The sequence below is a fragment of the Penicillium soppii genome (assembly GCF_028829465.1).
Source record: "Penicillium soppii strain IBT 18220 chromosome Unknown utg000005l, whole genome shotgun sequence".
Classification (NCBI taxonomy): Eukaryota; Fungi; Ascomycota; class Eurotiomycetes; order Eurotiales; family Aspergillaceae; genus Penicillium; species Penicillium soppii.
This window is the reverse complement of record NW_026643235.1, coordinates 1459481-1484304: the sequence shown is the minus strand read 5'-3', so window position 1 is coordinate 1484304 and position 24824 is coordinate 1459481. Positions and strand designations below refer to the sequence as shown.

The window sequence follows — 24824 nt, the reverse complement described above, 5'->3', positions numbered from 1 at the left end:
TCGGCTCTCAACCTGTGCCATGGTTACGCATATGCCAATTCAATACAAGTGTTTTGGAAATTCTGGGGATTCTGGGGATAGTATCTCTAAACCCTGCTCTAAATCTTCAAATGGTTGTCCACGTTGTCCATGACAATTCTGTTGAGTGCGGGGCTCCACAAAACAGGGATCTCATGCACTCCAGACTCCAGATCCCACTGCGCGATTAATTTGAATGAGGGGCTGTATGTTTTCTACAACGTCAGTATTATTACATGGCCCGATCGATGGCTTTTTGTACGATCAAGCCAGCCCGATCAACGCCCATGACTCAACTCGGGCTGATCAGGTCTTGGCTGACTCGGTGGATTTCTCGGTCGGGCTTCGTCCAACGCAGCAAAGGACTGCTATGCTAAACTGTGCTTGGAAACAACGGAATTATCCCACCATCCCATACCGGCTGCTCGGCTCGGTCCCCCCACACTTATGCACACTAAATCCCCGTTTCCCCGGCCTTTCGGGTTAATACAAAACACCATAGGCTGTGATTTTTCCTGTCGAGCCGTTCCCGCTCAATCCTCAAACCCCGACGGCTAAGTCCAATCCGACCTCTACGTTGTAATCACCTCCATTTTTAGCCGGTCAAACTTTGGAGTGTTCCCTTTCTGTTCTACTGCGTTCCCACGAAAGGCACTGAATACCAAGCACTATCCAACCACAATCAGAATACGGCAGCGGAATGGTCCGACTATAAATCAAGAAAGAATATGCATTGCTATGAAATAATTCAGACATATTCACCGCGGATATCTGCCGGAACTCTAGATGTACAATGTACACTATAACGCCGATCCCTGCCCAGATGCCCCGTTAAGCAGGCATGATTTCCTAAGGAACGGCTAATCATCGGTAAATCGGGGTAATATCATATTACAAAGACTTTATCCGGGTTCTGCGGGGGCTCGTGCGGTTGCCGTTTGTTTGTGGGTGTCAGTCATGGGTTTTTTAATCTTTGTAGGGCCATTGAATGATGCTTTTGTCTAGTCGCCTTCTTTTTAGAGTTTGTTGCTTCGGTTCCTTTACATACATAGAGTGCATTGTCATCGGCATTGTAACGAAATTGGAATGTTGTACATTGAGTTTTTTACTCAAGACCATCGGCATCCTCCGCGATAGGTCTCATTGGAATGTTGTGGGCTGAATTCTTTGCTCAGGACCGTCGGCATCCTCCGCGATAGGTCTGTAAACGTGCCGTCTCCCGGTAGGGTGCGGGACAATATGCACGGCAGTTGGTTCCACATATTGTGTAGTATTGTCAAGCCGTCTAACCACATTCATCCTTCTCGGTGAGAGCCGAGATGCCGTACATCGGAATGGCTGTTGACACATCTCGGCCGAATCTGTTGTACCCGAACTGTCTGCTTCAGTGTAGACAGAAAGCAGCATTGACCTCCCTGGGCAGAACCAATTGCTGACATATTCCGTTCGAGAGCCAGAGCCAGTCAAATATCACTGCTAATCTCATCCAGAACCTGGAACAACACATGATTCTGCACTCTGCAGCCAGTGCCATTCGCGCCAGCCCGGAACCCAGACCAGATTCTCCGTCGGATCTCATCAACATCAACACCTTTGGTATTGTACTGATTGATCATTTCTTCCGCAATAGCACAAAGTGTCGAATTAAGCACATCTTCATCAGTCGAAATGGAATCCTGCCTCTCAGTTCGACATCCACAAAAAGCCGGATCTTCTGCTTCCTGCTTCTGTTCGTCGCTCTGCGCTGCCGATTCCATATTACTTGTAGTCGCCGGCTGAATTTCTGAATCTTTGTAGATACGAGGCATCTCCACGGTCAATTTCAAGTTGTGGGTTTCATTTTCAGATCGCCGGATGGCAGGAATAGCAATCTTTCGGTTGACATTTGCCGCGTCGACATCCTGTAGATATTTCTGAACAGAACCCGTGGAAAGACCGATTGATACCAAGAGGGTTTTCAGATGCCGATTCTCGGCTTCCACTTTTTGCATCGATAGTCGATGCGCAATGTCTTTTTGCTGGGCCTCTTCTTTACATACTGCTAGGCGCTGCTCTAGCTCCTTGACGTACTCTTGCTTGCGGGCTCTGCTTTTGCGCTGATTGTCACGCACTCGCGCGAGTCGGTCCACATTCTGATATGCTGGTCAGACTTCTGGATGTGACTGGTCTTGGGTGGTACTTACCTTTTGGCCTTTCGGGTCCATCGATACCCGTAAAATTGGGTTTATAGCCAATTTTTGCAGCGTCAGTCAGAATCTTTAGTTTCAATCATGTGAGTGGGCTTGGTCTCCTTGGCACGTCGGGTTGGTCATCGCTGCCCTGGGATCGAAGGTTGGAGCAACGATGATCTTTTACGGCATCAATCTTTGGCCACTCATGCGGTCACGTGGTCAACTTTATACTCGAATCGATTAATTTTTTGGGTTTTATAAAGTGAATCGACTGGAAATATACGTATTTGGGTTATGGACGTGAATTTTATTGTTAGAGATATTATAATGTGGAGAAAATAAATGTTCGCCGGGGTATTTCTCGAAACACAGCAAATGTACCGGAGCCCAAAATCCTCGGTTTTTTTGTAAGTAGAAATTCTAGCTTTCTGAAATATATTCCCAGTATTAATATTAGGCGACCTTTTTTGTGCCATTGGCTTTCCGCGGTTTTGTAGGTCCTCATATTCTAGCTGAAAATTTCCAAGACAATCTACCTCTGTTTTCTATGTACACCCTACTGAACGATACCATCCCACCGATTCAAGTCCTTCAATCCCAACAACTCCACAACATCCTGGCCTTTGAGCCACTCCTCAAATCCCTTCCCTTGAACCTGAGCCTTCAACTGAGCAGGCTCAACAACATTCCCCAAGCCAGCACAATAGCCAAATTCATCAACGAACGCAGGGCCACCCAGAACCTCAAGTGGAATTCCTGTCTTCTCATGCATTTCCTGGAGACCCATTTCGACCACCCTAGCCGGTTTTCCAAGAGCTCGGGACCACACAACTGCAATTTCCTCCGCAGAGAGATAGTCGTCGTATGCCAGCAACTTCATACCTGGCGCCTCATCTTCGACCAGCGCCCTGACAAAAGGACCAGTTGAGTTGGCGGTATCAATAATGGGCATGCGCATGGACTTCTTGGCCGGCAAGAAAGAAACAAGCTCTTTGCTCTCCGGCTGGTACTTGGGATACAGGAAGGGGTTGGAGATGTAAGCACCAATATAGATGAACGATGTTTTCTTCACCAACTCGGGCATCTGCCCAATATAATCGGCTATATAGGCCTTCGTCTCCCAGTGATAAGAGTGCGAGTACTTGCCCCCCGAAGCTGCCTTCATCGGACCCAGGGCCGAGTAGATGAGTCTTTCGAGGGTTGGAATGGTCGCTGCAACATTGGCCGCATTCTTCCCGTGGGTGACTTCTGTTTCGTAGCCCTGCTTGGCACTAGTCAGGGCATCAGTACCTGAGGCTAAGGCTGCGCGGTATGGTTGCCAGAAATCGGTGTTGAGGAAGATGGCGTGTGCGCCGTTGAATGCTCGGCGGAGAGAATCTTTATCTTCGAGATTTGCTTGGACTAGCTCGCCGCCCAGTTCGGCGAGCTCGAGGGCTTTCTCGGATGATGGGTCTCGGGTGAGGCATCGGATGTGCCAGTTGGGGAGAGTGAGGAAGGTTCGGGCAACTGATGAGCCTTGCGTGCCGGTTGCACCGACAATGGCAATGGTCTTTGGTGTGGTCATTTTATGATGCCCTTAGGGGTTTTCAAAGATGTCTTTTTCTAGATAGAAGCTTGTCTTGATTCATTTTATCTTTAGAGGGGAATGATGGTAATTTATATCTCGAGGACCCTATTAACTGACAGAATTCTTCCGGTTGAAGATATATAGTTCGAGCGATATGATTGGATAAAAAGCATAAGCCAGTGTGGCTTACGCTGTGGCTTACGGTTGTTGGCGTTTCGGGGAAATCGGAGTTAAGAACTCTTACCATTCACTCTCTTTGCAATTTGTAGTTTTTCACTGATCCACCTGTCTAACCTGCTTGAGAGTAATACTCATATCTGCAATGATGTCTGCCTCCAGAATAGGAAATGACCAGCGCTTGGAGGCCCCTGCTAATCAGTCCAAGAGGCGAATTATTACACCAGCCCGTCAGGAGCAAAATAGAATTTCACAGCGAGCATATCGTATGGCACCCCATTTACTTAAAGCTGAGGCTAAAGCTTATATCCTATTTCACAGGCGAGCGGCAGAAAGAACGCAAAAAATGTTCTATCGCTCATGGGCGAGCGAGGAAGCTGGCCCCTCAACCATCATCACATACATCAAGCAGTTCTCCTGGCACTCTCTCTGAGCCAACGACATATCCCAATTCTCCATCATCGTTGGTTCAATATTCGGGCCCTGGTCGAACGGCTGGCACATCACCATTATTGCCGAGTAATCCAATAATGAATGCCATGCAAACCTCTGAAGATACCATTCGGATGGCACTTCTAAACAACGCAGTCTGTCTAGGCTTTGATCTCGATCAATTAGCAAATTGCACCACTCCATACATGTCACCGTTCTTCAGATCTATCACGGCGCAAGATAGCCCACAGGACCTTGTCGCATCAACTTTCAACACTGCCATTCCAATCCATCTCCAACCAACCATGGCCCAGATTCTGGTCCCTCATCATGCCAGCCTGGATCTGATACCCATGCCACTCCTCCGAGAACGTGCCATCATGATGTCTTTTGCAATGCCGGATGCCTTCAACCTTTGGGACTTGAAGTTGGATATCTATACGCGGCGTGCACTTGTTTGCCGTAGTCATCGTCCTGGGGGCACTTGTCAACCATGGGACCAGAAGAATTGGGAGGCAATGCCATGGTTTTTGAAGAAATGGAGTATGACAATTGAAACATGATCAAGCAAGTGATACATATCACAAGCACATTAATGTCACAGGATTTCTTAAATTCTCTTTTGGGAATTCCATATGCAATTTACAATATTGTACAAGTTGAACAAATATCATTAACAACAATGGAGGCGCTGATCCCCGAATATAAGAACTATTGGCCCGTGTGCAATAAGGATGATTAAGGGGTAAGGTGCCCCGATTGGAGCCTCCATGTACCACAATAGAAACTAAGGAGACTATTATCACTAGTTCAGCTAACAATTCGGTCAATTTTCCAACGAGACCAGTTCCACACAGAAGTGAGAGCGAGAGGCAAATAACCAACCCCAAAGCGGACTGTGCATATTTCCCGCAAACGATCAGTCCACGTCATTGGTCGTCAGTCGTGTGTTGTGAGAGAAGCATCATTCCTCGTTCCTCCACTTTCAACAATTGTAATCTTCTCAGTATTCTCAGTACTCTCAATATTTTTTCCCATTGTACTTTCCATATCTCTCAACACCTGAATTGTTGACATCGTACATCATGGTATCCACGCGACACCATCCCCGCGAATTCCCCTCTCCAGAGCGCGCCGCGAAAGAACTAGTCAAATCGCCACCAGCGACCACAAACGCCAACTCGCGCAAATGGACCCATACACCCGCTGCAGCCCTGACAATCTGGCTGATTTTCTCAGTCCCCCTAGTCCTCTGGGATGCCAGTTATGTCTTGTTGCGACCGCATAGTATGCCTGGCGGAAGGCTGCACTCGCCCGTGTTCGCGCCTTACGCGCTATACGGCACGATCGACTATATCTACGGATGGCCTGCGTTCAACGCGCGCAATGGCTTCACCGCCGCGCAGACCATCATGAACCTGATCGAAACTATCGGGTACATCTGGTACCTCTCCATCGTGTACTTGTATGGATCGACGGTTGTGAGCGGTCGCGGATCGCAACAGGGCTCCAAGGGCTTCTTGTGGTTGTTGAAGGGGAATAAGGTAGTTGCTGGGCGGATTGGTGCGCTCGCGCTTCTGGTCGCATACACCGCTTCGATCATGACCCTCAGCAAGACTATTCTCTACTGTGAGTTTCAATCCAATAATAACTAAACATTGTATATGGCAATTTCTGACTTGATAAAATAGGGCTCAACGAGGTCTTTTCGGGCTTTGACAATATCGGCCACAACGATCCACTTGCTCTCATTCTCTACTGGATTATTCCCAAGTCAGGTTTCCACATGTTTATATTTGAATACTACTAACGTCAACTAGTGGCGCATGGATTATATTCCCTAGCTATAACATCTATTTCCTTGGAGGAGAGATTCTGAGCTCCCTCGAGCTTGCGACACCTCGCCAGAAGGTTGGACGACCAAAGTCCACCTAGTTTGAACTAGAGTCGTCCTCGTTCGACTTACTTTCGTTCGCGCAAAGTAAAAATCTTGAAGAGATGTGACACGTGCAATGAAAACAGCGACTTGTGCTTATGGAAAGATCGGGGCTTTTGCTCGATGAGTGGCATTTAGAGATAGTAGGGTATAAGGGGTCTTTTTCTTGTAGTCCAATCAGGGCAATTTTGGAATGAATAACTTAATTTTTGGACGTCAATAAAACTCAGTTGAGATCCTTGCAAACTACATATATACATATCTATATAAGTGCTAGGTTGCTAGGTCTTTTGTCAAGCTTTGAACGCGTTACGCGTTGGTCCAAATGCCAATCCCCCGGCTGTCCTACACCTTCGGTTGCATTCCGACTCGAGGATATACTTGGATTGGTACGAATTAGATACAATAATATATTCCTATTTATAGCAAAATTGTTATCGAATGTTATTTCATGCAGCTCGTTACTATGGAAAAGTGTCCCGGAACCTATAGTATAGAAGCTCAAGCAAAAATATTTGCGAACCCACATCCGAAATGTAACCTCAAGTCGATTGCGTAAGTATTCTTATGAAAATTCTTAACTAGATCAACCGTACCTAGGCTAGGTATTATCAGTTCGTAGTAAATCAAATTGAAAGTCGGACTGTGGTCGATTCTCCGTAATATGAGCACTGCCAGTGGATGCATTTGCCAAGCCGCCATTCGCCGCTGAACCTTCCCCATATTCCTTCATTCTCCTCACTTTCTCGACAAACAGGCATACCCTTGTGTCTTTAAACTACGTCCTTATCCGACTCATTTGTTCCGCCGAATTATCTCACCCTCTACCTTGGAAGCACGTTCTTCACTCCCCGACCGACCAAAGGATGCTTCGGGCCTGGGTCCTGGGGTACCCGCACCCGTCATGATCCAAACCGATTCCGATGAGTCGCCATTGAAAACCTCTGTCGGCTTTAGTCTAGGCCAAGAGGAGGCGGCTGCAGCTCTCGAAGACTTCGATACGCAAAGCCATGCCAGTTCCCGCGACCCCGGTAGCACACAACCCGCTGACCCCGCGCTAGCGGACAACGACGGCCAACGCGACGATGCAGGGGACGGCCAGTCGAATTTCGACAATGACGGCGACAAGCCGGCTTGGAGCGAAATGAAAACCAAGGCCGGGAAGGAAAGGAAGCGCCTGCCGCTGGCTTGCATCGCATGTCGACGCAAGAAAATCCGCTGCTCCGGTGAGAAGCCCGCCTGCAAACATTGCACTCGGTCTAGGATTCCGTGCGTGTATAAGGTTACTACAAGGAAGGCAGCGCCGCGCACAGATTATATGGCCATGTTAGATAAGCGGTTGAAGAGGATGGAAGATCGCGTAATCAAGACGATACCAAAAGAAGAGACGAGAGATATGTCCTCGATTGGTAGGTCGGTTGTGAAACCTTCGTTGTCCATTCAGCCCTCGAAGGCACAGAAAAAAAGAAACGCGGACGAGGCATTTGCAGCAGAGATGGACGGATGGACCCGTGAGGACCGTCGGCCACCCCAAGACACCTTTCCCATGAATCGCGAAATCAAATCTAGCGACGGGACTGGCCTTTTGACCGAGGGAGCTGAGTTCCTGCCATCATTGGAGATCCAAGAGCATCTTGCAGAGGTGTTTTTCGATTGTGTATATGGGCAGTCATACCTTCTGCTACACAAGCCTAGTTTCATGCGGCGTCTCAAGGCGGGCACAGTTCCCCCTGTTTTAATTTTGGCTGTCTGTGCTGTATCCGCGCGTTTTTCTACACATCCTCAGCTCAACTCGGAGCCGCCATTCTTGCGGGGAGAGAACTGGGCCAATCCCGCTGCGGCTATCGCTCTGAGCCGGCACGATGAACCGAATATTACTATCCTTACTGTATTCCTCCTTCTTGGCCTCCATGAGTTCGGAACCTGTCATGGTGGGCGAAGTTGGTCTTTTGGAGGCCAGGCATTGCGAATGGCATATGCATTGCAACTCCATCAAGAGCTTGACCAAGACCCATTGCTCAGTCAGAAAACCGGCAACGGTTCACAACTGAGCTTCACGGATCAGGAGATCCGGCGGCGCACCATGTGGGCATGCTTTTTGATGGACCGTTATAACTCTTCGGGCAGTCAACGGCCGCCTATTGGAAATGAAAAGTTCCTACAGATCCAGCTCCCTATCAAGGAAACTCATTTCCAGATGGAGATTCCGGGTCCCACAGAAGACCTCGATGGTGACATTCTTAATCCTACACCGGATGATGCAGGGCAATTATCCAATGCCAGAGAAAACATGGGTGTGTCGGCGTACATTATTAGGGCCATTGTTATTTGGGGTCGTATTGTCGACTATCTGAACCTTGGTGGTAAAAGGAAAGACTCGCATCCGCTGTGGCATCCAGACTCGGGATATAACCGGCTCAAAAGGCAGATCGAGGATTTTTCTGCCTCGCTCCCGACTCCTTTGACGTTCACCTATGAAAATCTTCAAATTCATGCCGCGGAGAAAATTGCAAATCAGTTCCTGTTCCTCCATATCATCACACATCAAAATATGCTGTTCCTGAATCAGTTTGCCATTCCCTTATCTCCGGGAGGCCGACCACCAAGGGATATGCCTAAGCCTTTCCTCAGCAATGCAGGTCGAGCCGCGGTGGAAGCAGCGCATCATATCTCAGTGCTTTTTGATCGAGCTTCGGCCTATCCTCTCACCGTGCCTTTTGCCGGATACTGTGCTTACTCGGCCAGTACCGTTCACATTTGGGGAATATTCTCAAAGAATGTGCAACTAGAAGCACGCTCAAAAGAGAATCTTCGGCATACTTACCGCTATCTCAATAAAATGAAGAAGTACTGGGGCATGTTCCACTACATGGTTGAGAGTGCTAAGGATCGGTATCGGCAATTTGCTGATGCAGCTATCAAGGGCTCTGTGGCCATTCAAAATGGTACCTCACTCGCACCAATGTTCCAATATGGTGACTGGTTTGATAAGTATCCACATGGGGTTTCAAGGTTGCATTGGGAGGACCCTGATACTCGACACAAGGAGACGGGCGAAGACGCAGTGATGGGTCAAAAGCCCGATCTTCAAAGCGTTGAGGATTTCTTCGCAGGCCTGTCTCCCACCCCACAGCCAACTCTCCCTCGCAAATCGCGCTCTCGCAAGAATAGCAAATTATCGGATGGTGGCCCAGGCATGGACCAGACCTCACCACAATCAATGATGGAAGTCACAATGGGGAACACGCCAGGTGTTCCGGACAGTGCATTCCCGCAACCCTCCGTGTTCCCACAAAATCGGCAAATGTCTTTCGGTCAACCACCATTCGATTTCAGCATCCCAACCGACCAACTGCCACAACTAGACCGACAATTCGTCTACGGTTCATTCTCAGAATTCGACCCCACCTCTTTCGTCCCAAATAACCCTCCCGTCCAACCGGTCGACGGCATCCAACCCCAAAACCCAGACCACAGTCTCTTCACTGGCCAACTGGACCCAAGCGCTCCAGCTGGAACGGGCGAGTTCTACCAACCGAGCGCTTGGTTCCTTCCCTTCAACCTCGATCCTGTCGGTGCGAACCCGCCACCGCAAGCCCCAGCTCCCGCTCCGATTCCCGGGCCCAGCAATACCGCTGGCAATGCTCCCCCTCCCGGAATACCCCCTGTGCCAGAATTCAGCGGTGGTGGTATGCCGTTGAGCGCATATGAGCTTGGCCTAACGGGGCCCGATATGCAAAACCCACGGCAGTGATCAGGTCGGCCCTTCTTCTCCCTATTCTCAATGACTGCCACGCTACGTGTTTGAGTCTATCCTTATAATGATTCTAAGTTGGACTTTGGGGGTTGGTATTTATACTTTTTCCCATTTGTTAAAACCCCCCTGCTGCTTGTTGTCTTGTGTATATAGTCACCCTTGTTCCATATGTACAATTTTTTCTTTTGGGCAGGCTTCGTGAAGACTGTTTATTCGAGTCGGTTGGTTCAATTTCCCTCATCAATTGAATAAAATTATTATTATTTTGTGAGAATCGAACACACACCAAGAAACCCAGTTTCGGAATGTAAGGCAAAAAAAGAACAAAAAAGAACAAAAAAGATATGTGCATCATCCGTGAATCGAACACGGGCCTCGTCGATGGCAACGACGAATTCTACCACTAGACCAATGATGCTCTTGTGATGATAGTCTGTGCGCAGTGGGAAACAAGAACTACTTTCATTTTTCTACTTTGGGAGAGGCTCCGAATAGTGACTGGGAATAAATGTGTGTGAGTGAAATGAAGACTGTTTTGTTCTAAATAGATAAACTAGAAGGTTCTTCAAAGTGCTAAGAATAATGTAAGCATAGCCAGCTCACGGGTCCAAGGCCAACGTATGCCCATAGGTTTATATATAGTGTGAGCTATGTACTATATATAATTTGAAACATATCCAGAAACCAAGAAAATCATATATGTCTACATATCATAAACCCGTGAAAGGAATATCCACAAGTATAAAAGGAGTTCAAAAAGCATGGAAAACACAAGTCGCTAAAGACAAGGAAACCAGAGCACGAACATCCACTAATCATCCCACTCCTCATCAAGTTGGTCTATAAGCCTGTTCTCAGCATCCACATCACGCCCACCCTGCCGACCTCCCCGTCCTCCAATCGCGCCAATGAATCCGCCGCGGCCATTTCCATCCGCACGCGCATACCCATTGCTCGAGGGCGATCTCCTGCAACGAATCAGATTCCCAACCGTGGAAAAGATAATTATGAACATATCCTGTTGAGTAGAAAGAATAGGTCAGCGCCATGTTTCAACGAGGCTCGCAACCACAATCGATCAAGTCCAAGGTACATGCAGCACATTTTGGATACAGAATACACGGAGTGGCTATGCAGGAGCTGTCTCCTTGAAATCCCAATATAGGTCCATTGACAAGGACCCGAGAGACAGTCCGCTGGCATAAACTCATGACATATGGACCCAAGAGAAATGAAATGTACACGCCGATATCAACACAAGCGAACCACAAAGGCAGAACATGCACAAATGAAATCTATAAGTGAACAAAAGAAACAGGGAAATAAATGGACAAGTCGACCCAAGCCGCTCAAGCAATCGTCCTCGAGATCAGCTAGAGCGAACTCAATCCAACCTCGAAACAGGCAACCCTGCGTTCGAATCCCGGACCTTATGCGATGCCAACGTGCCATATCTGAACTTGCGCCGCGTCCGGCACGGAATGCACAAAATACTTACTTTGAAAAAGTCAAAAACGCCAGCCCACAGGCTGAAATTCGGGCACTGGCGCCAGCCACGCTGGTGCATCACTGTTCGCTGGTAAGCGCAGCCTCCAATCAGATAAACCGCAACAGCGATGAGCATGCTAGAGGGGCGGGTCAGCTTGAGTTCTTGATATACCACGGGGTCATGGAGATGCTTACATGACGCCAAATACGCCGCCGGGTCCCAAGCCGCCGGCGTTGGGATCGACGGCGATTCCACCGCACGCCGCGGAGCTGCGGAGCTCGAAGAAGTACGTGCAGGAGTCCATGGAGCCGACAAACGACGGGGTAGCGACGTTCGGAGGCGCATCGCGATCGCAGAGGAACGACATGATCGTTGACTTTCTGCGCGTGGAGTTCGAGCTGGCGGCGTTCACATCGTCCGGGCATGGCGAGCCATTGGTGTAATTGAGAACGAGTTTGCGGCCGCGGAAGAACGGCTCAGAGGCTTGTTCTCTGTTAAAGTGTTGAGTTAGCGTGGTCTATGGACCTACACCTGAGGTGCAACTGAGACGAAGATCATACCCGATGGAATATACTTTCTCATCCCGCTCGTAGTATGCACTGACGTTCTTCCACCGCGCAGACTCCACCCCGACCACGTCCGTCACGTTTTCAATGACCGGCGCGCAGACGTTGATTGTAAAGTTGGCCGGGTAGTCATGGCCCTTGGCATACCAGCTGTCTTCGCGGGCGTCCTTGTTGACCTTCTTGCCGTCCTTTAGCTCGGGCGGGGATAATGAGATCGCACTGAGATCGAAGTATAGGCCTGTTGTCGGGGAGCGCGCGACGCACGGTGCATCGTCTAGATGGGAGGAGTCTGCATTTGATAGGCCGAGGATTGAGGATAGAAGGAAGAGGGAGTAGTGAGGGCTCAGCTTCATGACTGGGTCGGCGTCGATCCGCGGCCTGGCTGGTATAAATGGATAAGAAAATGTGGGGGGCTTTGGAGAGTAATTAAGATACGATCAATTCGATAGAAAATACCCGATCTGGTCTATTGAAAGAGAGTTGTGAAGGGGGTGAAAACAGCTTACGTAGCATCATCGCGGTTCTGATTGGCGATGCGGAGATCAACCGGCGGGCTTCTTCCATCCGACATCGTACGCGGAGTCTCTTTTTAGGCTTCAGCTTCTTATTTATAGTTGCCTGCTTCCCCGTCTTTTTGATTATTTCTCCTCAATCTCTATTGGTTCAGTTCTTACACCATGCCTCCTAAAAAGAATATCAAAAATTCCGTGCAACCAGTGCCAGAGAAGCGCGGTTATGAATTTGGTGGACCGTATGTTTTGTCTAGAGCTTCAATTGAGTGAAAATAAGCTAACTGTTGCTATAGACTAGGTGCTTTTGGAATCATCTTCGGTCTTCCAGTTCTTATCTACCTTTTTACCTTCGTCTGCAACGATGTCACTGGCTGTCCCGCACCAGGCTTGCTGAACCCCTCGACTTTGTCGCTCGAGCAATTGAAAAATGAAGTAGGCTGGCCAGAGCAGGGTGTCGCGGCGCTCTATGATACCAAGGTTACCCTGTGGACTCTAAGCTACTATGCCTTCAGTCTGTTCCTACAGGTCTTCCTTCCCGGTCAGGAGGCGGAAGGTGTCGAGCTGGCCTGTGGAGGACGTCTGCGATACAAATTCAATGGTATGAATCGATGTTCGCCGTCGCATTATTAAACCAGGATCTTGCTGACATCTTTTGCCCAACAGCGTTCAACTCTGCCCTTATTATCCTCTCAGGCCTCGCCGGAGGCACCTATCTCTACGGAGCCGATTTCGTGGTGTGGACTTTCCTCTGGGACAATTACATCCAGGTTATCACTGCAAACCTGTTGATCTCCTCTTCCATTGCGCTATTTGTCTACGCGAAGAGCTTCACTGTTCCACCACCGGGCACCCAAAATCTTGGCCGGCGAGAGCTAGCGCCTGGTGGCATCACAGGCAATGTGCTCTACGACTTCTTCATCGGCCGTGAGCTCAACCCTCGCCTCCGCCTTCCCATCCCATTCGTCAGCGAAGCCTCGCGTACTCTCGACATCAAGGTGTTCATGGAGATGCGGCCCGGCCTGCTCGGATGGATAATTCTGAACCTATCCAACGTAGCCCACCAGTACCGAACCTACGGCTACATCACCGACTCGATCGTGCTAGTGACCGTCTTCCAAGCATTCTACGTCCTGGACGGACTCTACATGGAGCCTGCCATCATGACAACCATGGACGTCATCATGGACGGCTTCGGCTTCATGCTCTCCTTCGGCGACGTAGTCTGGGTCCCGCACGTGTACAGCATTCAGACCCGGTACCTGTCCGTATTCCCGTACGAGCTGGGCTGGACCGGCATGGCCGTTGTGCTGGGCGTCACGGCCGTCGGGTACTCGATTTTCCGCGGCGCAAACAACCAGAAGAACCGCTTCCGCACGAACCCCAACGACCCGCGCGTCAAGAACGTCAAATACATCGAGACAGCCGCGGGTTCCAAGCTGATGATTTCCGGCTGGTGGGGTCTGGCTCGCCACATCAACTATCTCGGCGACTGGACTATGTCGTGGGCTTACTGCTTGCCTACTGGTGTCGCGGGCTACGTTCTGATCGAGACCATTAACCCTGCCAGTGGTGCGGTGCAGAAGCAGGCTGTGCAGACGCCTGAGATCCGTGGCTTCGGTATGATCTTCACTTACTTCTACATGCTGTACTTTGGCGTTCTTTTGATTCACCGTGAGATGCGTGACGAGGAGAAGTGCGAGAAGAAGTATGGCGCTGACTGGAAGCGGTATACTTCTATTGTGCGCAGCCGCATCATTCCTGGAATCTACTAGGATGTATTTTTCGAAGGGGGCTTTTTTATGGACTTTTAATCTACTTCTATGTCTAGGTTTTGTATAATACTTCTGATGTTTTGCTTGCAAGTTGTATTTTGCAATATACAACTTAGGCTTGTCTCTTTGGCCAGGGCAACTTGTATTGCCTCTAAGCCATCAAAAATCAAATTCACGAGCTTTTAATATGACAAAATCCTATTCAATTCGTATGCTCGAAATAATGTTATATTCCAATAAGTGCTTCGAATTAACATAGAATCAGGCTTAATGGACCACAAAGCGAACCAACATAAAATTATTGGAATCTTTCTCCAGAGCCCCCCAATCCACGTATCCATTCTCTCAATCCTGTGCCGGGTGTGCATCGAGTAACCAGAAAATAAAGATCTCAACTCACCAACGATAACATCCATACACCAATGGAGCCGCAGGTCGCGCATACCAGCGATAGTACACCGGGTGGATATGCCGCTGGACAAGCTGGGGTCTGATATTCTGGCAATGGATGTACCAGGGCTGAAAGTATCCAGGATGGATATACTCGCCGTGAGGCCCCCTTTTACCTCGATGAGACGCGCTAGCCATGGCCGCTGCATCCCATTTATGCAGTGCCTGATGGATATACATTCCTCGCTCCAGGGCCCGCGGGCATTCTCCTTCGTGTGTCCATTATAATGAGGGCTCTGTGAAAGGCGGATACGATCGCTGGTCGCAGATCTTATCTCGTGTTCCCAGAACTTCTGCCGGGATGCGTCTGCAGCCAACTTCTGGCAATAGACGCTGTATAAGCCCGGGAGGAGGGCGACGTCCTGGGCGCAGTACGTGAGGATGTCTGGCTTTATGGGACGCTCGTTGAAGATCTCGTAGTTGCCGCCTAGGGCTGGGTCGAAGAGCCGGTGGACTTTTTGTTTTGTGGTTTGCCAGGCTTTTTTTCTCTTCGGGGGAGATGGGGCTTTCTTTCTCGACGCATCTGGCCAGGCCGGCGAGGAAGGCTCTGGGGTGTTGTCTGCTTGCGAGCTCCATTAGTTGGATGTCATGGATTCCATGGATTGAGATGCCGTAGTGGCTGAACAGGGCATCCGAGTCGTTGCGGAGGTCGAAGATGCCTTTTTGGATGCATGGGGTTTCGAGAATGAATTTGAGAGAAATTCCGCTGTTGTCTACGGGTGAAAAGGCTTTGTCTTGTAATTTGTAGACGTCGATGATGTAGATCTTTTTCATGGAGGGGGCAAAAAGCTGGAGGATGGAGATCGAACCATGTCTGCCGAGATCGACGCCTTCAAGGTCGATGTATAGGGAAGGCCAGATGTTATAATGCTTGTTGAAGTAGATGAGGCTGTTTAAACAGTCTGACAGGAGGGGAATGGAGTCTACCAAGACTATGTCGAGTTTGTTTGATTGAGCATCCATGGGGTAATGTCGAGATCTGTAGATTGGATGGAAATGTGGGAGCGATGCAAAAGCAGAAAGAAGAGGAGATGTGAGTCACTCGTTTGAAGTGGAAGGGACCAATGTTTCATGGCATAGTTATGATGAGATCCAATTGCCTGTTACAGAGTCGGAACGTATATGAAGCTAATCGACCGAGCAACAATTAAGCCCTACAACACTTTAAATGCTCGTTTTGAATGTTTGGAAAATTAGAGGATATCCATGGATAACACGGTTCATCTATAAGCGAGCCATGTTTTGCTCTGGGTTTGACTCTTGGATGCTGCTATTAGGATCTAAATCGTAGAGAGGAGGAGGAGGAGGAGGAGGAGGAGGAGGAGGAGGAGGAGGATGTGAATGGAGAAGAAGGAAAGACGAGAAAGAAAGATAGGAGAAGACGCGAAAGCTACAACCAGAGACTGCTAATTAGTTACAAATGTAGCAATTCTTTAGGGTTAGGTCGGTTCCCCGGCGCCTAAAGAAGCAAAGAACACAACCTTTCAAACTTCGTAAGTTCAATATAGTCTGATATAAGCCCTATCTCCAGGGTAGTTCTATGGGATCAATTACTGGATAAAACTTCAAGATATCCTCGAATTTGGATTATCAGCGCTTCCGCTTTTTAGGGTCCACCAGGACATCCAAGCGCCAGGATTCATCACCCGCATTGGGAATCCACCCTTTGAGGACAATTCGGGCATCACTTATGGCCTGCATGCGGATTCTTAACGGGTCCTCCAAGCCGCCAGGATTTTTAAACTCCTGATATGTATCAATATCCGACACGTGGCGAACTGTATCGATGTGCAGTCTCTCAGCCTCAGCCTGCACTATTTCAGGGCCATCACAATTTCGAGCCGAAGCCGAAGCAGATACAATATTGCGGTAAAGAGCCCAAAGTTTAGCACGAGATAACGCCGAGGCTCCTCGTGGGCTGGGCGCAGACGCCCGATTCCCTTGCTTCACCCCGTTTATGATGGTTTCATATAAGCCAGTCTTGGAACGACAAAGTGCGGGAAGCGACTTGCTGCCGGTTTCCATGAACATAGTAGATGAGTCACCGTAAGAAGGAGCCAGCGTCCATACAGCACTCGCATTGCCTGGTTTGCTCTTTTTGGGATTCGCTGCAGACGGCGAACGACCTCCATTCTTCTCTGATGCGCCAGCAGGACAAGAAACAACTTTTGGCTTTGCAAACCTCCACCGTGATGCTACCTCTTCGCTTGGTATTGAAAGAATCCGGAACGGCCTGAATCGATACCCCGGTTTCATTTCTTCGGTGTCTGTCTCGGGCCACGAACGCCCTGCCAGCGCTTGCATTCGACCGTTCTCACCAAACGATCGATCACAGGCAACTTTACTGATTTCATCCTTGGGAAGGATCAGCCCGGCGAGATATGCGTTTTTTGTTGGAGCGACCAGACGACTGGTCTCAGAGGAGAGCAAGGACGATACTTGTCGCAATGCAAGTTTATCTGAGCAGGATTTGCTGCGCGTCGATTCGGCATCCGTGCGTGATGGTTTTCGACGAACGATACCAAGAAGCGAAAAATGAGCTCGGCCATCAAGCATCATCTCTGCGACCTGAGTCTCATCTCCTTGGTTCGTTGTCGAAGGGGATTTCTGCTGCGGGACTTCCCACGGTGTTGCATCTTCTTGGGCTGCCATGCATAGCTCCATGCTTCCATCGCCACAAGGTGCGCATGTACAGTACATGTATATATTTATATCTGACTGGAGCTCGAAAGGCGGCCATTCAGTGTGTGGCTTTGAACCATCGTCTCCGCATTCTCCAATCTTTCTCCTTTTTACAAATGGAGCACAGGGGAGTTCTCTATTATTGGAGCCAGGGGCATCACGATCTACTTGCTTCTCTTGAGATAGCATACCATGGCACTCTGTAAGAAGCCAGTAGTTAAATGCTCGGATCGCCAGTATCTCGGCATGGCAGTCATGCAGTACAAGGCCCTTACAGCGCGGGATATGTGATGCCGATAGGCATTTTGCACCACTCCTAGATAGACATCAGCTTCCATATAAGATACTATTTAGACAAAACTCACGTCACAGCGATGCAGGTCAGACTCTCCGAAGGTGTGTTCTCTCCTATCAAATCGAAGACATCGATGTTAGTACAACTCGGTTGGAAATGTCATATGTACAAACAAAAAGCGTCCTCCGAGGTAGCTCTTTTTGAACTTATCGAGAAAATACCTTTAACAGCTACAATGCCGGTCATAGGAATCCATTCCCTCGATCCATCCGGAAAAACGGATGGTTTACTGCGTGTGGGCAGAGCATCGAAATGAGCATGCACCAGCGACGCAATCCGGGACGGTAAAGGATCGGACGACTCAATAGACATGAGACAAATTCATAGCCCAAGCGCCGTACATAAATACAATCAGACGATTCCGAGAGAAAGAACGAAGCGAAGAATCCCAAAATGTGCAACGAAATCACGTGAAAGTGATATATTTGCCTGAGGCCAAATTCATCCATCTCCTCCCAATCATCCCGTCGCTCTTCTCAACTCCATCCAGCTTCTTTACTATCCATCATGGCCGACAAGCTCCGCACAATCCAGAACCTGGAGGCTCTCCAGTCCCGCTACATCGGTACCGGACACGCCGATACCACCAAGTACGAATGGACATCCAACATCCTACGCGATAGCTACTCCTCCTACGTTGGCCACCCCCCCCTACTGTCCTACATGGCTGTTGGCATGGGCGAGCCAAAGGAGATGGTGCGCGCAGCAATGCTGGAAAAAATGGTCCGCGGCGCTGGTAATCCGCCAGAGGTATGTGGTGAAGGTGTGCAGAAATCAGGGTTGGAAACTGACATTCTCTCGCGCTCCAGACTCAAGAGTAAACCACTCAATCATGGTTCCATTCTTATTTTCTTGATACCCCCGTTTTATATCTCCCTCGAACAGACGCTCCGATGCTCTGACCATCACTGCCCGGCAATTTTGCGGCTTGTCACTCTTCTGGTTCTGCAAATTCTGACCTTGGCGACGTGCCGATCTCGACAACTGCACATTGTTGCTGTGGACTGATTTTGTTGGAAGCGGCACCTTGAATTCTCATACGCAATAGAGATACTCTGCGCAAATGGCAATGGCAGAACTTTGATTCCATACTGCAATTCAATGCCTCTGCACAGGTGTGATATGGCTTTTTGATACCTGTAGATAGCCCAGGAAAGCTCCAACCACGCTCAGCGAAGGAGGCAGTGCAAATTTATATTGGGCGTTTGGGCCAACGACACCTGACAGACTATGGACGGCCTATGCATGGTCCATTCCAGGATATGTGTATGATTCCAGGTATTTGTATAATTCAACTGTAACAAATGTGACACAGCTTATCCGCATCGTCCACACCGACATTTAGCATTCGGCTCCTTTAGGAAGATAATACTATGTGTCAACCGTATCTTCTTGATTGAGCACTATGACTCAATGCGGAAAACGCAACATCAGATCCAGATAACCTAAATGAAACAAGACAACAAATAATAGCAAAGAGCTCACGTTGTAAATATCTGCCTTAGCTGCTCTATGTGCCCTAGAATAACCGTAGGTAGAGAAAGGAACAGAGAATTAATAAACGCGAATGTACTCCGTACAAGCGCAAGAGGGGGGAGGCAAAAGGAGGAGATTGTACTAACACGCGCGTTGCTCCTTCGCCATTATGTTCTTACTTTGGGCCTGGCTTCCTCTTTAGGGTTAACTAACTACAGGGGTTTCTGCACGTGTTAGGTTTTGGAGACGTACTTTACTTCTCATTCTTTTGCCATTTCAATTCAAATTTCCAATATGATGGACTCCCTTGAAGTGCAACATGCAGCCAGTCGCCTCCGTTCAGGAATTCCATGCACACTTGCTGACGAAAGTCCCCGGGTTGGGGGCACACACCACGTCTTCAAACTTATCTTTGAAGACTGCGTACAGTGGGCTGCCCGAGTCAGTAATGGTTCTAATTGGAATATGGGATTACGTGCCGTGGAATTACTCAAATACATCAGAAGGCAACGGCCGGAGATGAAAGCTACCCGTCTTTGTCAAACAAGAATACCCCGTGCTGTACTCGGAATGGATCAGTGGCTCGCCACTAGCAATTTGGAATCGAAAAATTCCTATAGTCAACCGCCGGAAGACTCTAGATGATCTTGCTGAACTTCAATTGCAACTATGGACTACACCTACTCCTGGTAACCTTCCGAAACATCGAGTGTATTTCTATCTCTCCCCTGCCTGGCTTACAGAAAGTCTGGATCGTGGTCTTCGTCGAACTATTAAAGGCACTGCCAGATGGGGGGCAGCTATTGACTATTTGATATGCGGTCTATGATATGGGACTACGCCTCCGAGATCGATGAGTACACTGGCATCGGCTTTGCCCACGGGGATTTGAACGCACAGATTATAATGATAAATGAAGACTTCCATTTAACAGGGTAAGTGCAGCGCCTATCTACTTTATTTGGTTTCTTTATCTCTAATAGGCCATTTTGTTCATAGGGTCATTGAATGGGTTTGGATGTATATGGCTCCGCTACCGGCAATCATTCACCACCCTTGGTTTATTGCCGATATCCCCGGGTGGAATAATGAAGGTGTGGCAGAGGGCGAAGAGTTCTCGGAGGACCACCTTTACCTCGAAGATCAGATCATATTAAAGGAGGTTGCAAAGAGCCTACCCCCTACGGTGTCAACATTGCTGCGTGACTCGGGGAGGAGAATGTTTTTTTCAGTCAGCTTTCCATTTCAAGGGTATTCATGAGAATTGTCAAGATGCACTGTCAGCAGACAGACGATAATTCCAGAGCTGCAATGTTACAGTTAGATACGTTTCTTTGTTTGTATCCCGAGCTGGAAGATGAAGAAGGTGTCCTGGAGACCAAACGTCTGCTGACGAAGAAGAGCGGTGCCGGAGAATGATATATGCCAATCTTTTGTCTTTTGATAATACATATGAAGATATTCGGACCCTCTTACAAGGTATATGCTAGGTTATCATTAGCCTTGATAACCCTAGCATGGTCTCTGCCAAGGACATGATTCATGGCCAAGTCCTAGAACAATGTGGACCATTCATATTGATTAGCAGTCACTAAATCCAAAAATAACCATCAAGAATCAAGGATCTCAGAAAGATCAAGGAGATCAAGTTGTACTAGGAAAGTAGGCAGTCGATCATTTTACCCCATATGACGTCACCAGAACTCCTTAATAATAATCTCCTTAGCTCCTAATGTCTGTCTCTCTCAGTCTCTCCTAGTACCTGCATCTTGACTTTGTTTCTGTTTATTAAACTACCCGATCATTGTGTATATGTGTCCATGTATTCCCGGTTTTTTGTTCTATCTTTGATCCAAAACGGCTCCCGCATTTGAGCCCATTGCCACTTTGCTTTCTTGATTTTATAACTCTTTTATGCAAGAGCTACTCCAAATCATTCACAGCTTTATTTGTCAAACTTATTATCTTGCGAAATTATCTGTTTCTGTCAACGCCTATACTTGTGACCTGATACAAGCGCTACCACGAGCTGACGACTGCCGCGACCCCCCGCGATCCCCCGCGATCCCCGCTACTTGCAAGCTACATCATACCACTCTGCAGCCCCTGAATACTACAAGACTCGACATAAAGATTACAATATAAACTCCCTCCTACAGCATCTATGGCCACTCTACATGAGGCACTCCAATGCCTCAAGCCAACATCGTGGGACGATGTCCCCCAAGAACCCGACGAACTTCGAAACTACGCGCGCGACATTTTCAAGAGAAGCCGCCTGGTAGCAGAATCACTCCCAGACCCCCCGTTCTCCGATAGCCAAAGTTATCCCGGGCTAGACTTAGACGCAGATGACACCTTATACCCGGGATTCGCACCATCGGCAGCACGAGTCGCAGAAACCGACCCAGAAATTACAGCTCTACAAAAGGAATGGGGGAAACCACTGAAAATGGGCGGGCCAAAGGACAACCCATTAGATGTGACTGTGTGGAAGTTATCCGCCAACGACGGCGGAGGCTCATGGTTCGGGCGAAGGAGTGTACATGAGGGGCTTCCGTTTGACCGGTGGCGGAACAAGATCTCAGCAGAGTACGACGAGACACTGAAGGTCAACCAGAAGAAGATTGCGAAAGGACAGACACCCGATAAGAGCATTCGCGGAATCGGGGCGGAAGAGAAGGTTGAGATGATCGAGATCAAGGATGACGATGGGTCTGTGCTGGGCAATTTGATGGTCTATCATGTCTCTGCGCAGTTCCCCAAGCCTACTGCTCCGCGCGACTTTGTGGCCATGATCATCAGTTCCGATGCCGGGTTGCAGATCGGGGGGACTAAACAACCGGGTCGCAGCTGGATGATGGTTTCTAAGCCTTGTGAACACCCTAATGTGCCTCATAAGCAGGGCTATACTCGCGGCCAGTATGAGTCTGTGGAGCTCATTCGCGAGATTCCCAGAAAGAAAGACGATACTGGGAGCAGCTCTTCTAGCCAGAAGAGTAAGAAGAACAGTGATTCTTCGTCTTCCGGTGCGCAGTGTTCTGATGAGAAAGACGGAGCGCTTGCAGATGACGAACACAATGAAATGAACCCGGTGGAATGGATCATGGTCACCAGGAGCGATCCAGGTGGCAGCATTCCACGCTGGATGGTGGACAAGGGAACACCGAGGAGTGTGGGAGCAGACGCTGCCAAATTCATCAATTGGGCTGTTGAAGACGACAAGCAACTCAAACAAGACAAAAGCCCAGCTACGGAATCGACGAAAGATTTAGCTGGCACTAACGCTAAACCCGAGGAGCCTATCAATGAACAGAACTCCGACCAGGCAGACGAGTCAGACTCAGATTATGAGTCCCTCGAAAGCGACGGCGAGCACTCACACCACGGCCTGATTGCGAGTGTCACCGGTTTACTCAGCTCCGGCCTGGAACGATACGGACCACATGTCCTAGGCTATGGATCCAACCCAGAGACATCGCGCAGTCTTGATAAAACCCAAGACGCTGAAATTAACGCAGAAGCCACAGATCACTTGAGCCCAGAAAGTGCTCGACACAACAGACAACCCTCCGAGGCCGACTCCTCAAAGTCCCGCGAGCCGGATATTATCTCATTGACATCTGGGCGCTCAGACGCGGCAGCGCCAGCCGTCGACGAACTGGCACACAACAACATGCCCCCCGAAGAACTGATTCAAATGACAAAGAACGGCAAACTCACATCCTACGAAAAAGAACTCGCAAAGCTAGCTCTCCGCAAACGCGAAGTCGAAACCAAGCTCGACGAGTTCCGCGCCGAACTTGATAAACTTAATATCTCGCGACCACCTACCGCCCCTGGAACCCCGCTGAGAGGCATCAACGAGGCAGACAGCGACACCAGCGGTCTGCGCAAACGCGCAGCAACGAATCGCTCTTCCACGCCCGCCAGCACGGCCACACAGAACAACCAAGCGCAAGAGAGCAGCAATGAAGCCTCGTCGCAGACGCCCACCCCCGATCCACCAGCCAATGTGCACAAGGTGGCGTCGCAGCTTTTGAGCGGGGAAGCGAAGCTCATTAAGCAGCTGCGCAAGATCGAGGCCAGTCAACTGAAGGTTGCTTCGAAGATTGAAACGAAGCAGCGGAAGCATGTGGAGCGCGAAAAAAAGACGAAGTCCAAGTCCAAGTCTGAGGTCGAGAAATTGAAGGAGGAGATCACAAATCTCAAGGAAGAGGTTAAGCGGCTGCGTGGTGATCGCCAGAAATGGGTTGATCTTGTGGGCTCGTTGCAGGAAGAGAACTCTAAGTTGTTGGCTAAGGAACAGAGTTGAGCTGTGGGCAGTAATTTGGGCATTGGGAATTGTCAGGAATTGTATATATATTGAAATTCTACTCGGTTTTGTGATGTGGCTCTGAAGTGGTTTATTTCCAAGATTTTAGCGAAAGAAAGGCCTATGTACTCGTTCCTCCTTGAGCTACCCTTCTAGCAGGCGCCCACCTAGGTGCAACTTCGATATCGACATTCTATCCTAGGCCGATAAACGCCAATTGTTCATCAGTGAATTGTTTCAGTTCCAATCGGAGTAACCGGCCTCTAGTATAGCATATGTCGTCCTCGCTCTGGTCATCTTTGCCACGGTTCGGTTCCCTCTGGCACTCTGCTAGAGCTCCCATAGCCTGGCCTACTTGGAGACCACCGGTTTCGGAGGAAATAATATTCCACCTGAAAGCTGTTGGTTTGGAAGATGTTATAGAAGTAGAAGCCCGAGTTTTCGTACCTCACTTCGATTTTTAGATGCTCGCCGTGCTCCAGTAGATCTTAACCTTCATTTGCTCACAGGGAGGTGTCATGGCTAGCATTCTCATCCACGAGCTGGGGTTGTCGTAGATGGGTGTCTATAAGCTGAAATCCCCTTTCTCTTGACTTTCGTCCGATGGGCTTTTGCAATTACCATTATAGGTACGACTACGAGCTGCGAATAGATCGTGTATAAACTTTTCAAACTAAGCTAAGATACACACAATGTTTGGACTAAACTGCTGACGGATCAACACAAAACCAAGAGAAGGGAAGCAGCCAGCGCGAGGGACCAGCCCCTCGACCAGACAGACCATTTAAGACCCAGTCCAACCGAGCATCCGTTTCTCGCCGTCGGAAAAAAGAAAGAAAGGACCTTCAACCAGTGAAAGTCCACCGACGGACCAAGCATATCCAGGATTTTCTAAAACCTTCCTGGACGATAGGAGATGACCCTACCACGGCCAACAATGATTTCGGGCGTGAGATCACAGCACAGAGGATAGAGTAGAAATCCACTCGAATTCTCACCGTTAGCGGGAGCAGACTCCCAGGTCACAGACCAGGGGAATCTGGGCTCGCCCTTGCGCGCTCGGTATCCGCCACAGGCGGACAGACGCGAGCCGGACGAGAATCGGGAACATGTCTTGCTCTCACTCTTCCTGGATCTGCATTTTCTCAA

The 24824-nt window shown here is 49.0% G+C and overlaps 12 protein-coding genes across 12 annotated transcripts; 7 read left to right on the top strand and 5 right to left on the bottom strand.

The window, feature by feature from the left end:
• Nucleotides 1–1481: 1481 nt before the first annotated feature.
• On the bottom strand, nt 1482–2222 carry N7529_005994 (bZIP transcription factor; the record flags this gene model as incomplete). Its single annotated transcript, XM_057241521.1, has 2 exons — nt 1482–2150; nt 2202–2222. 2 exons carry the CDS (start codon nt 2220–2222, stop codon nt 1482–1484), a joined length of 690 nt encoding a protein of 229 aa, XP_057096880.1.
• A 523-nt stretch (nt 2223–2745) lies between these two features.
• Nucleotides 2746–3753, bottom strand: N7529_005993 (NmrA/HSCARG family protein; the record flags this gene model as incomplete). The annotated part of the gene is made up of 1 exon (XM_057241520.1): nt 2746–3753. One exon carries the CDS (start codon nt 3751–3753, stop codon nt 2746–2748), a length of 1008 nt encoding a protein of 335 aa, XP_057096879.1.
• Nucleotides 3754–4463: 710 nt separating this feature from the next.
• Nucleotides 4464–4928, top strand: N7529_005992 (uncharacterized protein; the record flags this gene model as incomplete). Its single annotated transcript, XM_057241519.1, has 1 exon — nt 4464–4928. The coding sequence occupies one exon, from the start codon at nt 4464–4466 to the stop codon at nt 4926–4928; it is 465 nt and encodes a 154-aa protein (XP_057096878.1).
• A 522-nt stretch (nt 4929–5450) lies between these two features.
• Nucleotides 5451–6300, top strand: N7529_005991 (uncharacterized protein; the record flags this gene model as incomplete). Its single annotated transcript, XM_057241518.1, has 3 exons — nt 5451–5994; nt 6057–6138; nt 6186–6300. The coding sequence occupies 3 exons, from the start codon at nt 5451–5453 to the stop codon at nt 6298–6300; spliced, it is 741 nt and encodes a 246-aa protein (XP_057096877.1).
• A 905-nt stretch (nt 6301–7205) lies between these two features.
• On the top strand, nt 7206–10055 carry N7529_005990 (putative C6 transcription factor; the record flags this gene model as incomplete). Its single annotated transcript, XM_057241517.1, has 1 exon — nt 7206–10055. One exon carries the CDS (start codon nt 7206–7208, stop codon nt 10053–10055), a length of 2850 nt encoding a protein of 949 aa, XP_057096876.1.
• An 814-nt stretch (nt 10056–10869) lies between these two features.
• N7529_005989 (uncharacterized protein) lies at nt 10870–12466 on the bottom strand (the record flags this gene model as incomplete). Its single annotated transcript, XM_057241516.1, has 4 exons — nt 10870–11076; nt 11557–11683; nt 11742–12038; nt 12108–12466. 4 exons carry the CDS (start codon nt 12464–12466, stop codon nt 10870–10872), a joined length of 990 nt encoding a protein of 329 aa, XP_057096875.1.
• Nucleotides 12467–12790: 324 nt separating this feature from the next.
• erg24B (uncharacterized protein) lies at nt 12791–14397 on the top strand (the record flags this gene model as incomplete). The annotated part of the gene is made up of 3 exons (XM_057241515.1): nt 12791–12864; nt 12919–13223; nt 13289–14397. 3 exons carry the CDS (start codon nt 12791–12793, stop codon nt 14395–14397), a joined length of 1488 nt encoding a protein of 495 aa, XP_057096874.1.
• Nucleotides 14398–15069: 672 nt separating this feature from the next.
• N7529_005987 (uncharacterized protein) lies at nt 15070–15810 on the bottom strand (the record flags this gene model as incomplete). The annotated part of the gene is made up of 1 exon (XM_057241514.1): nt 15070–15810. One exon carries the CDS (start codon nt 15808–15810, stop codon nt 15070–15072), a length of 741 nt encoding a protein of 246 aa, XP_057096873.1.
• Nucleotides 15811–16437: 627 nt separating this feature from the next.
• N7529_005986 (tRNA-specific adenosine deaminase) lies at nt 16438–18196 on the bottom strand (the record flags this gene model as incomplete). Its single annotated transcript, XM_057241513.1, has 3 exons — nt 16438–17845; nt 17895–17969; nt 17994–18196. 3 exons carry the CDS (start codon nt 18194–18196, stop codon nt 16438–16440), a joined length of 1686 nt encoding a protein of 561 aa, XP_057096872.1.
• A 195-nt stretch (nt 18197–18391) lies between these two features.
• N7529_005985 (splicing factor 3B subunit 5 family protein) lies at nt 18392–18705 on the top strand (the record flags this gene model as incomplete). Its single annotated transcript, XM_057241512.1, has 2 exons — nt 18392–18634; nt 18694–18705. The coding sequence occupies 2 exons, from the start codon at nt 18392–18394 to the stop codon at nt 18703–18705; spliced, it is 255 nt and encodes an 84-aa protein (XP_057096871.1).
• A 1471-nt stretch (nt 18706–20176) lies between these two features.
• Nucleotides 20177–20779, top strand: N7529_005984 (uncharacterized protein; the record flags this gene model as incomplete). The annotated part of the gene is made up of 3 exons (XM_057241511.1): nt 20177–20295; nt 20360–20581; nt 20611–20779. 3 exons carry the CDS (start codon nt 20177–20179, stop codon nt 20777–20779), a joined length of 510 nt encoding a protein of 169 aa, XP_057096870.1.
• A 745-nt stretch (nt 20780–21524) lies between these two features.
• Nucleotides 21525–23675, top strand: N7529_005983 (uncharacterized protein; the record flags this gene model as incomplete). The annotated part of the gene is made up of 1 exon (XM_057241510.1): nt 21525–23675. The coding sequence occupies one exon, from the start codon at nt 21525–21527 to the stop codon at nt 23673–23675; it is 2151 nt and encodes a 716-aa protein (XP_057096869.1).
• Between the last annotated feature and the right edge of the window lie 1149 nt (nt 23676–24824).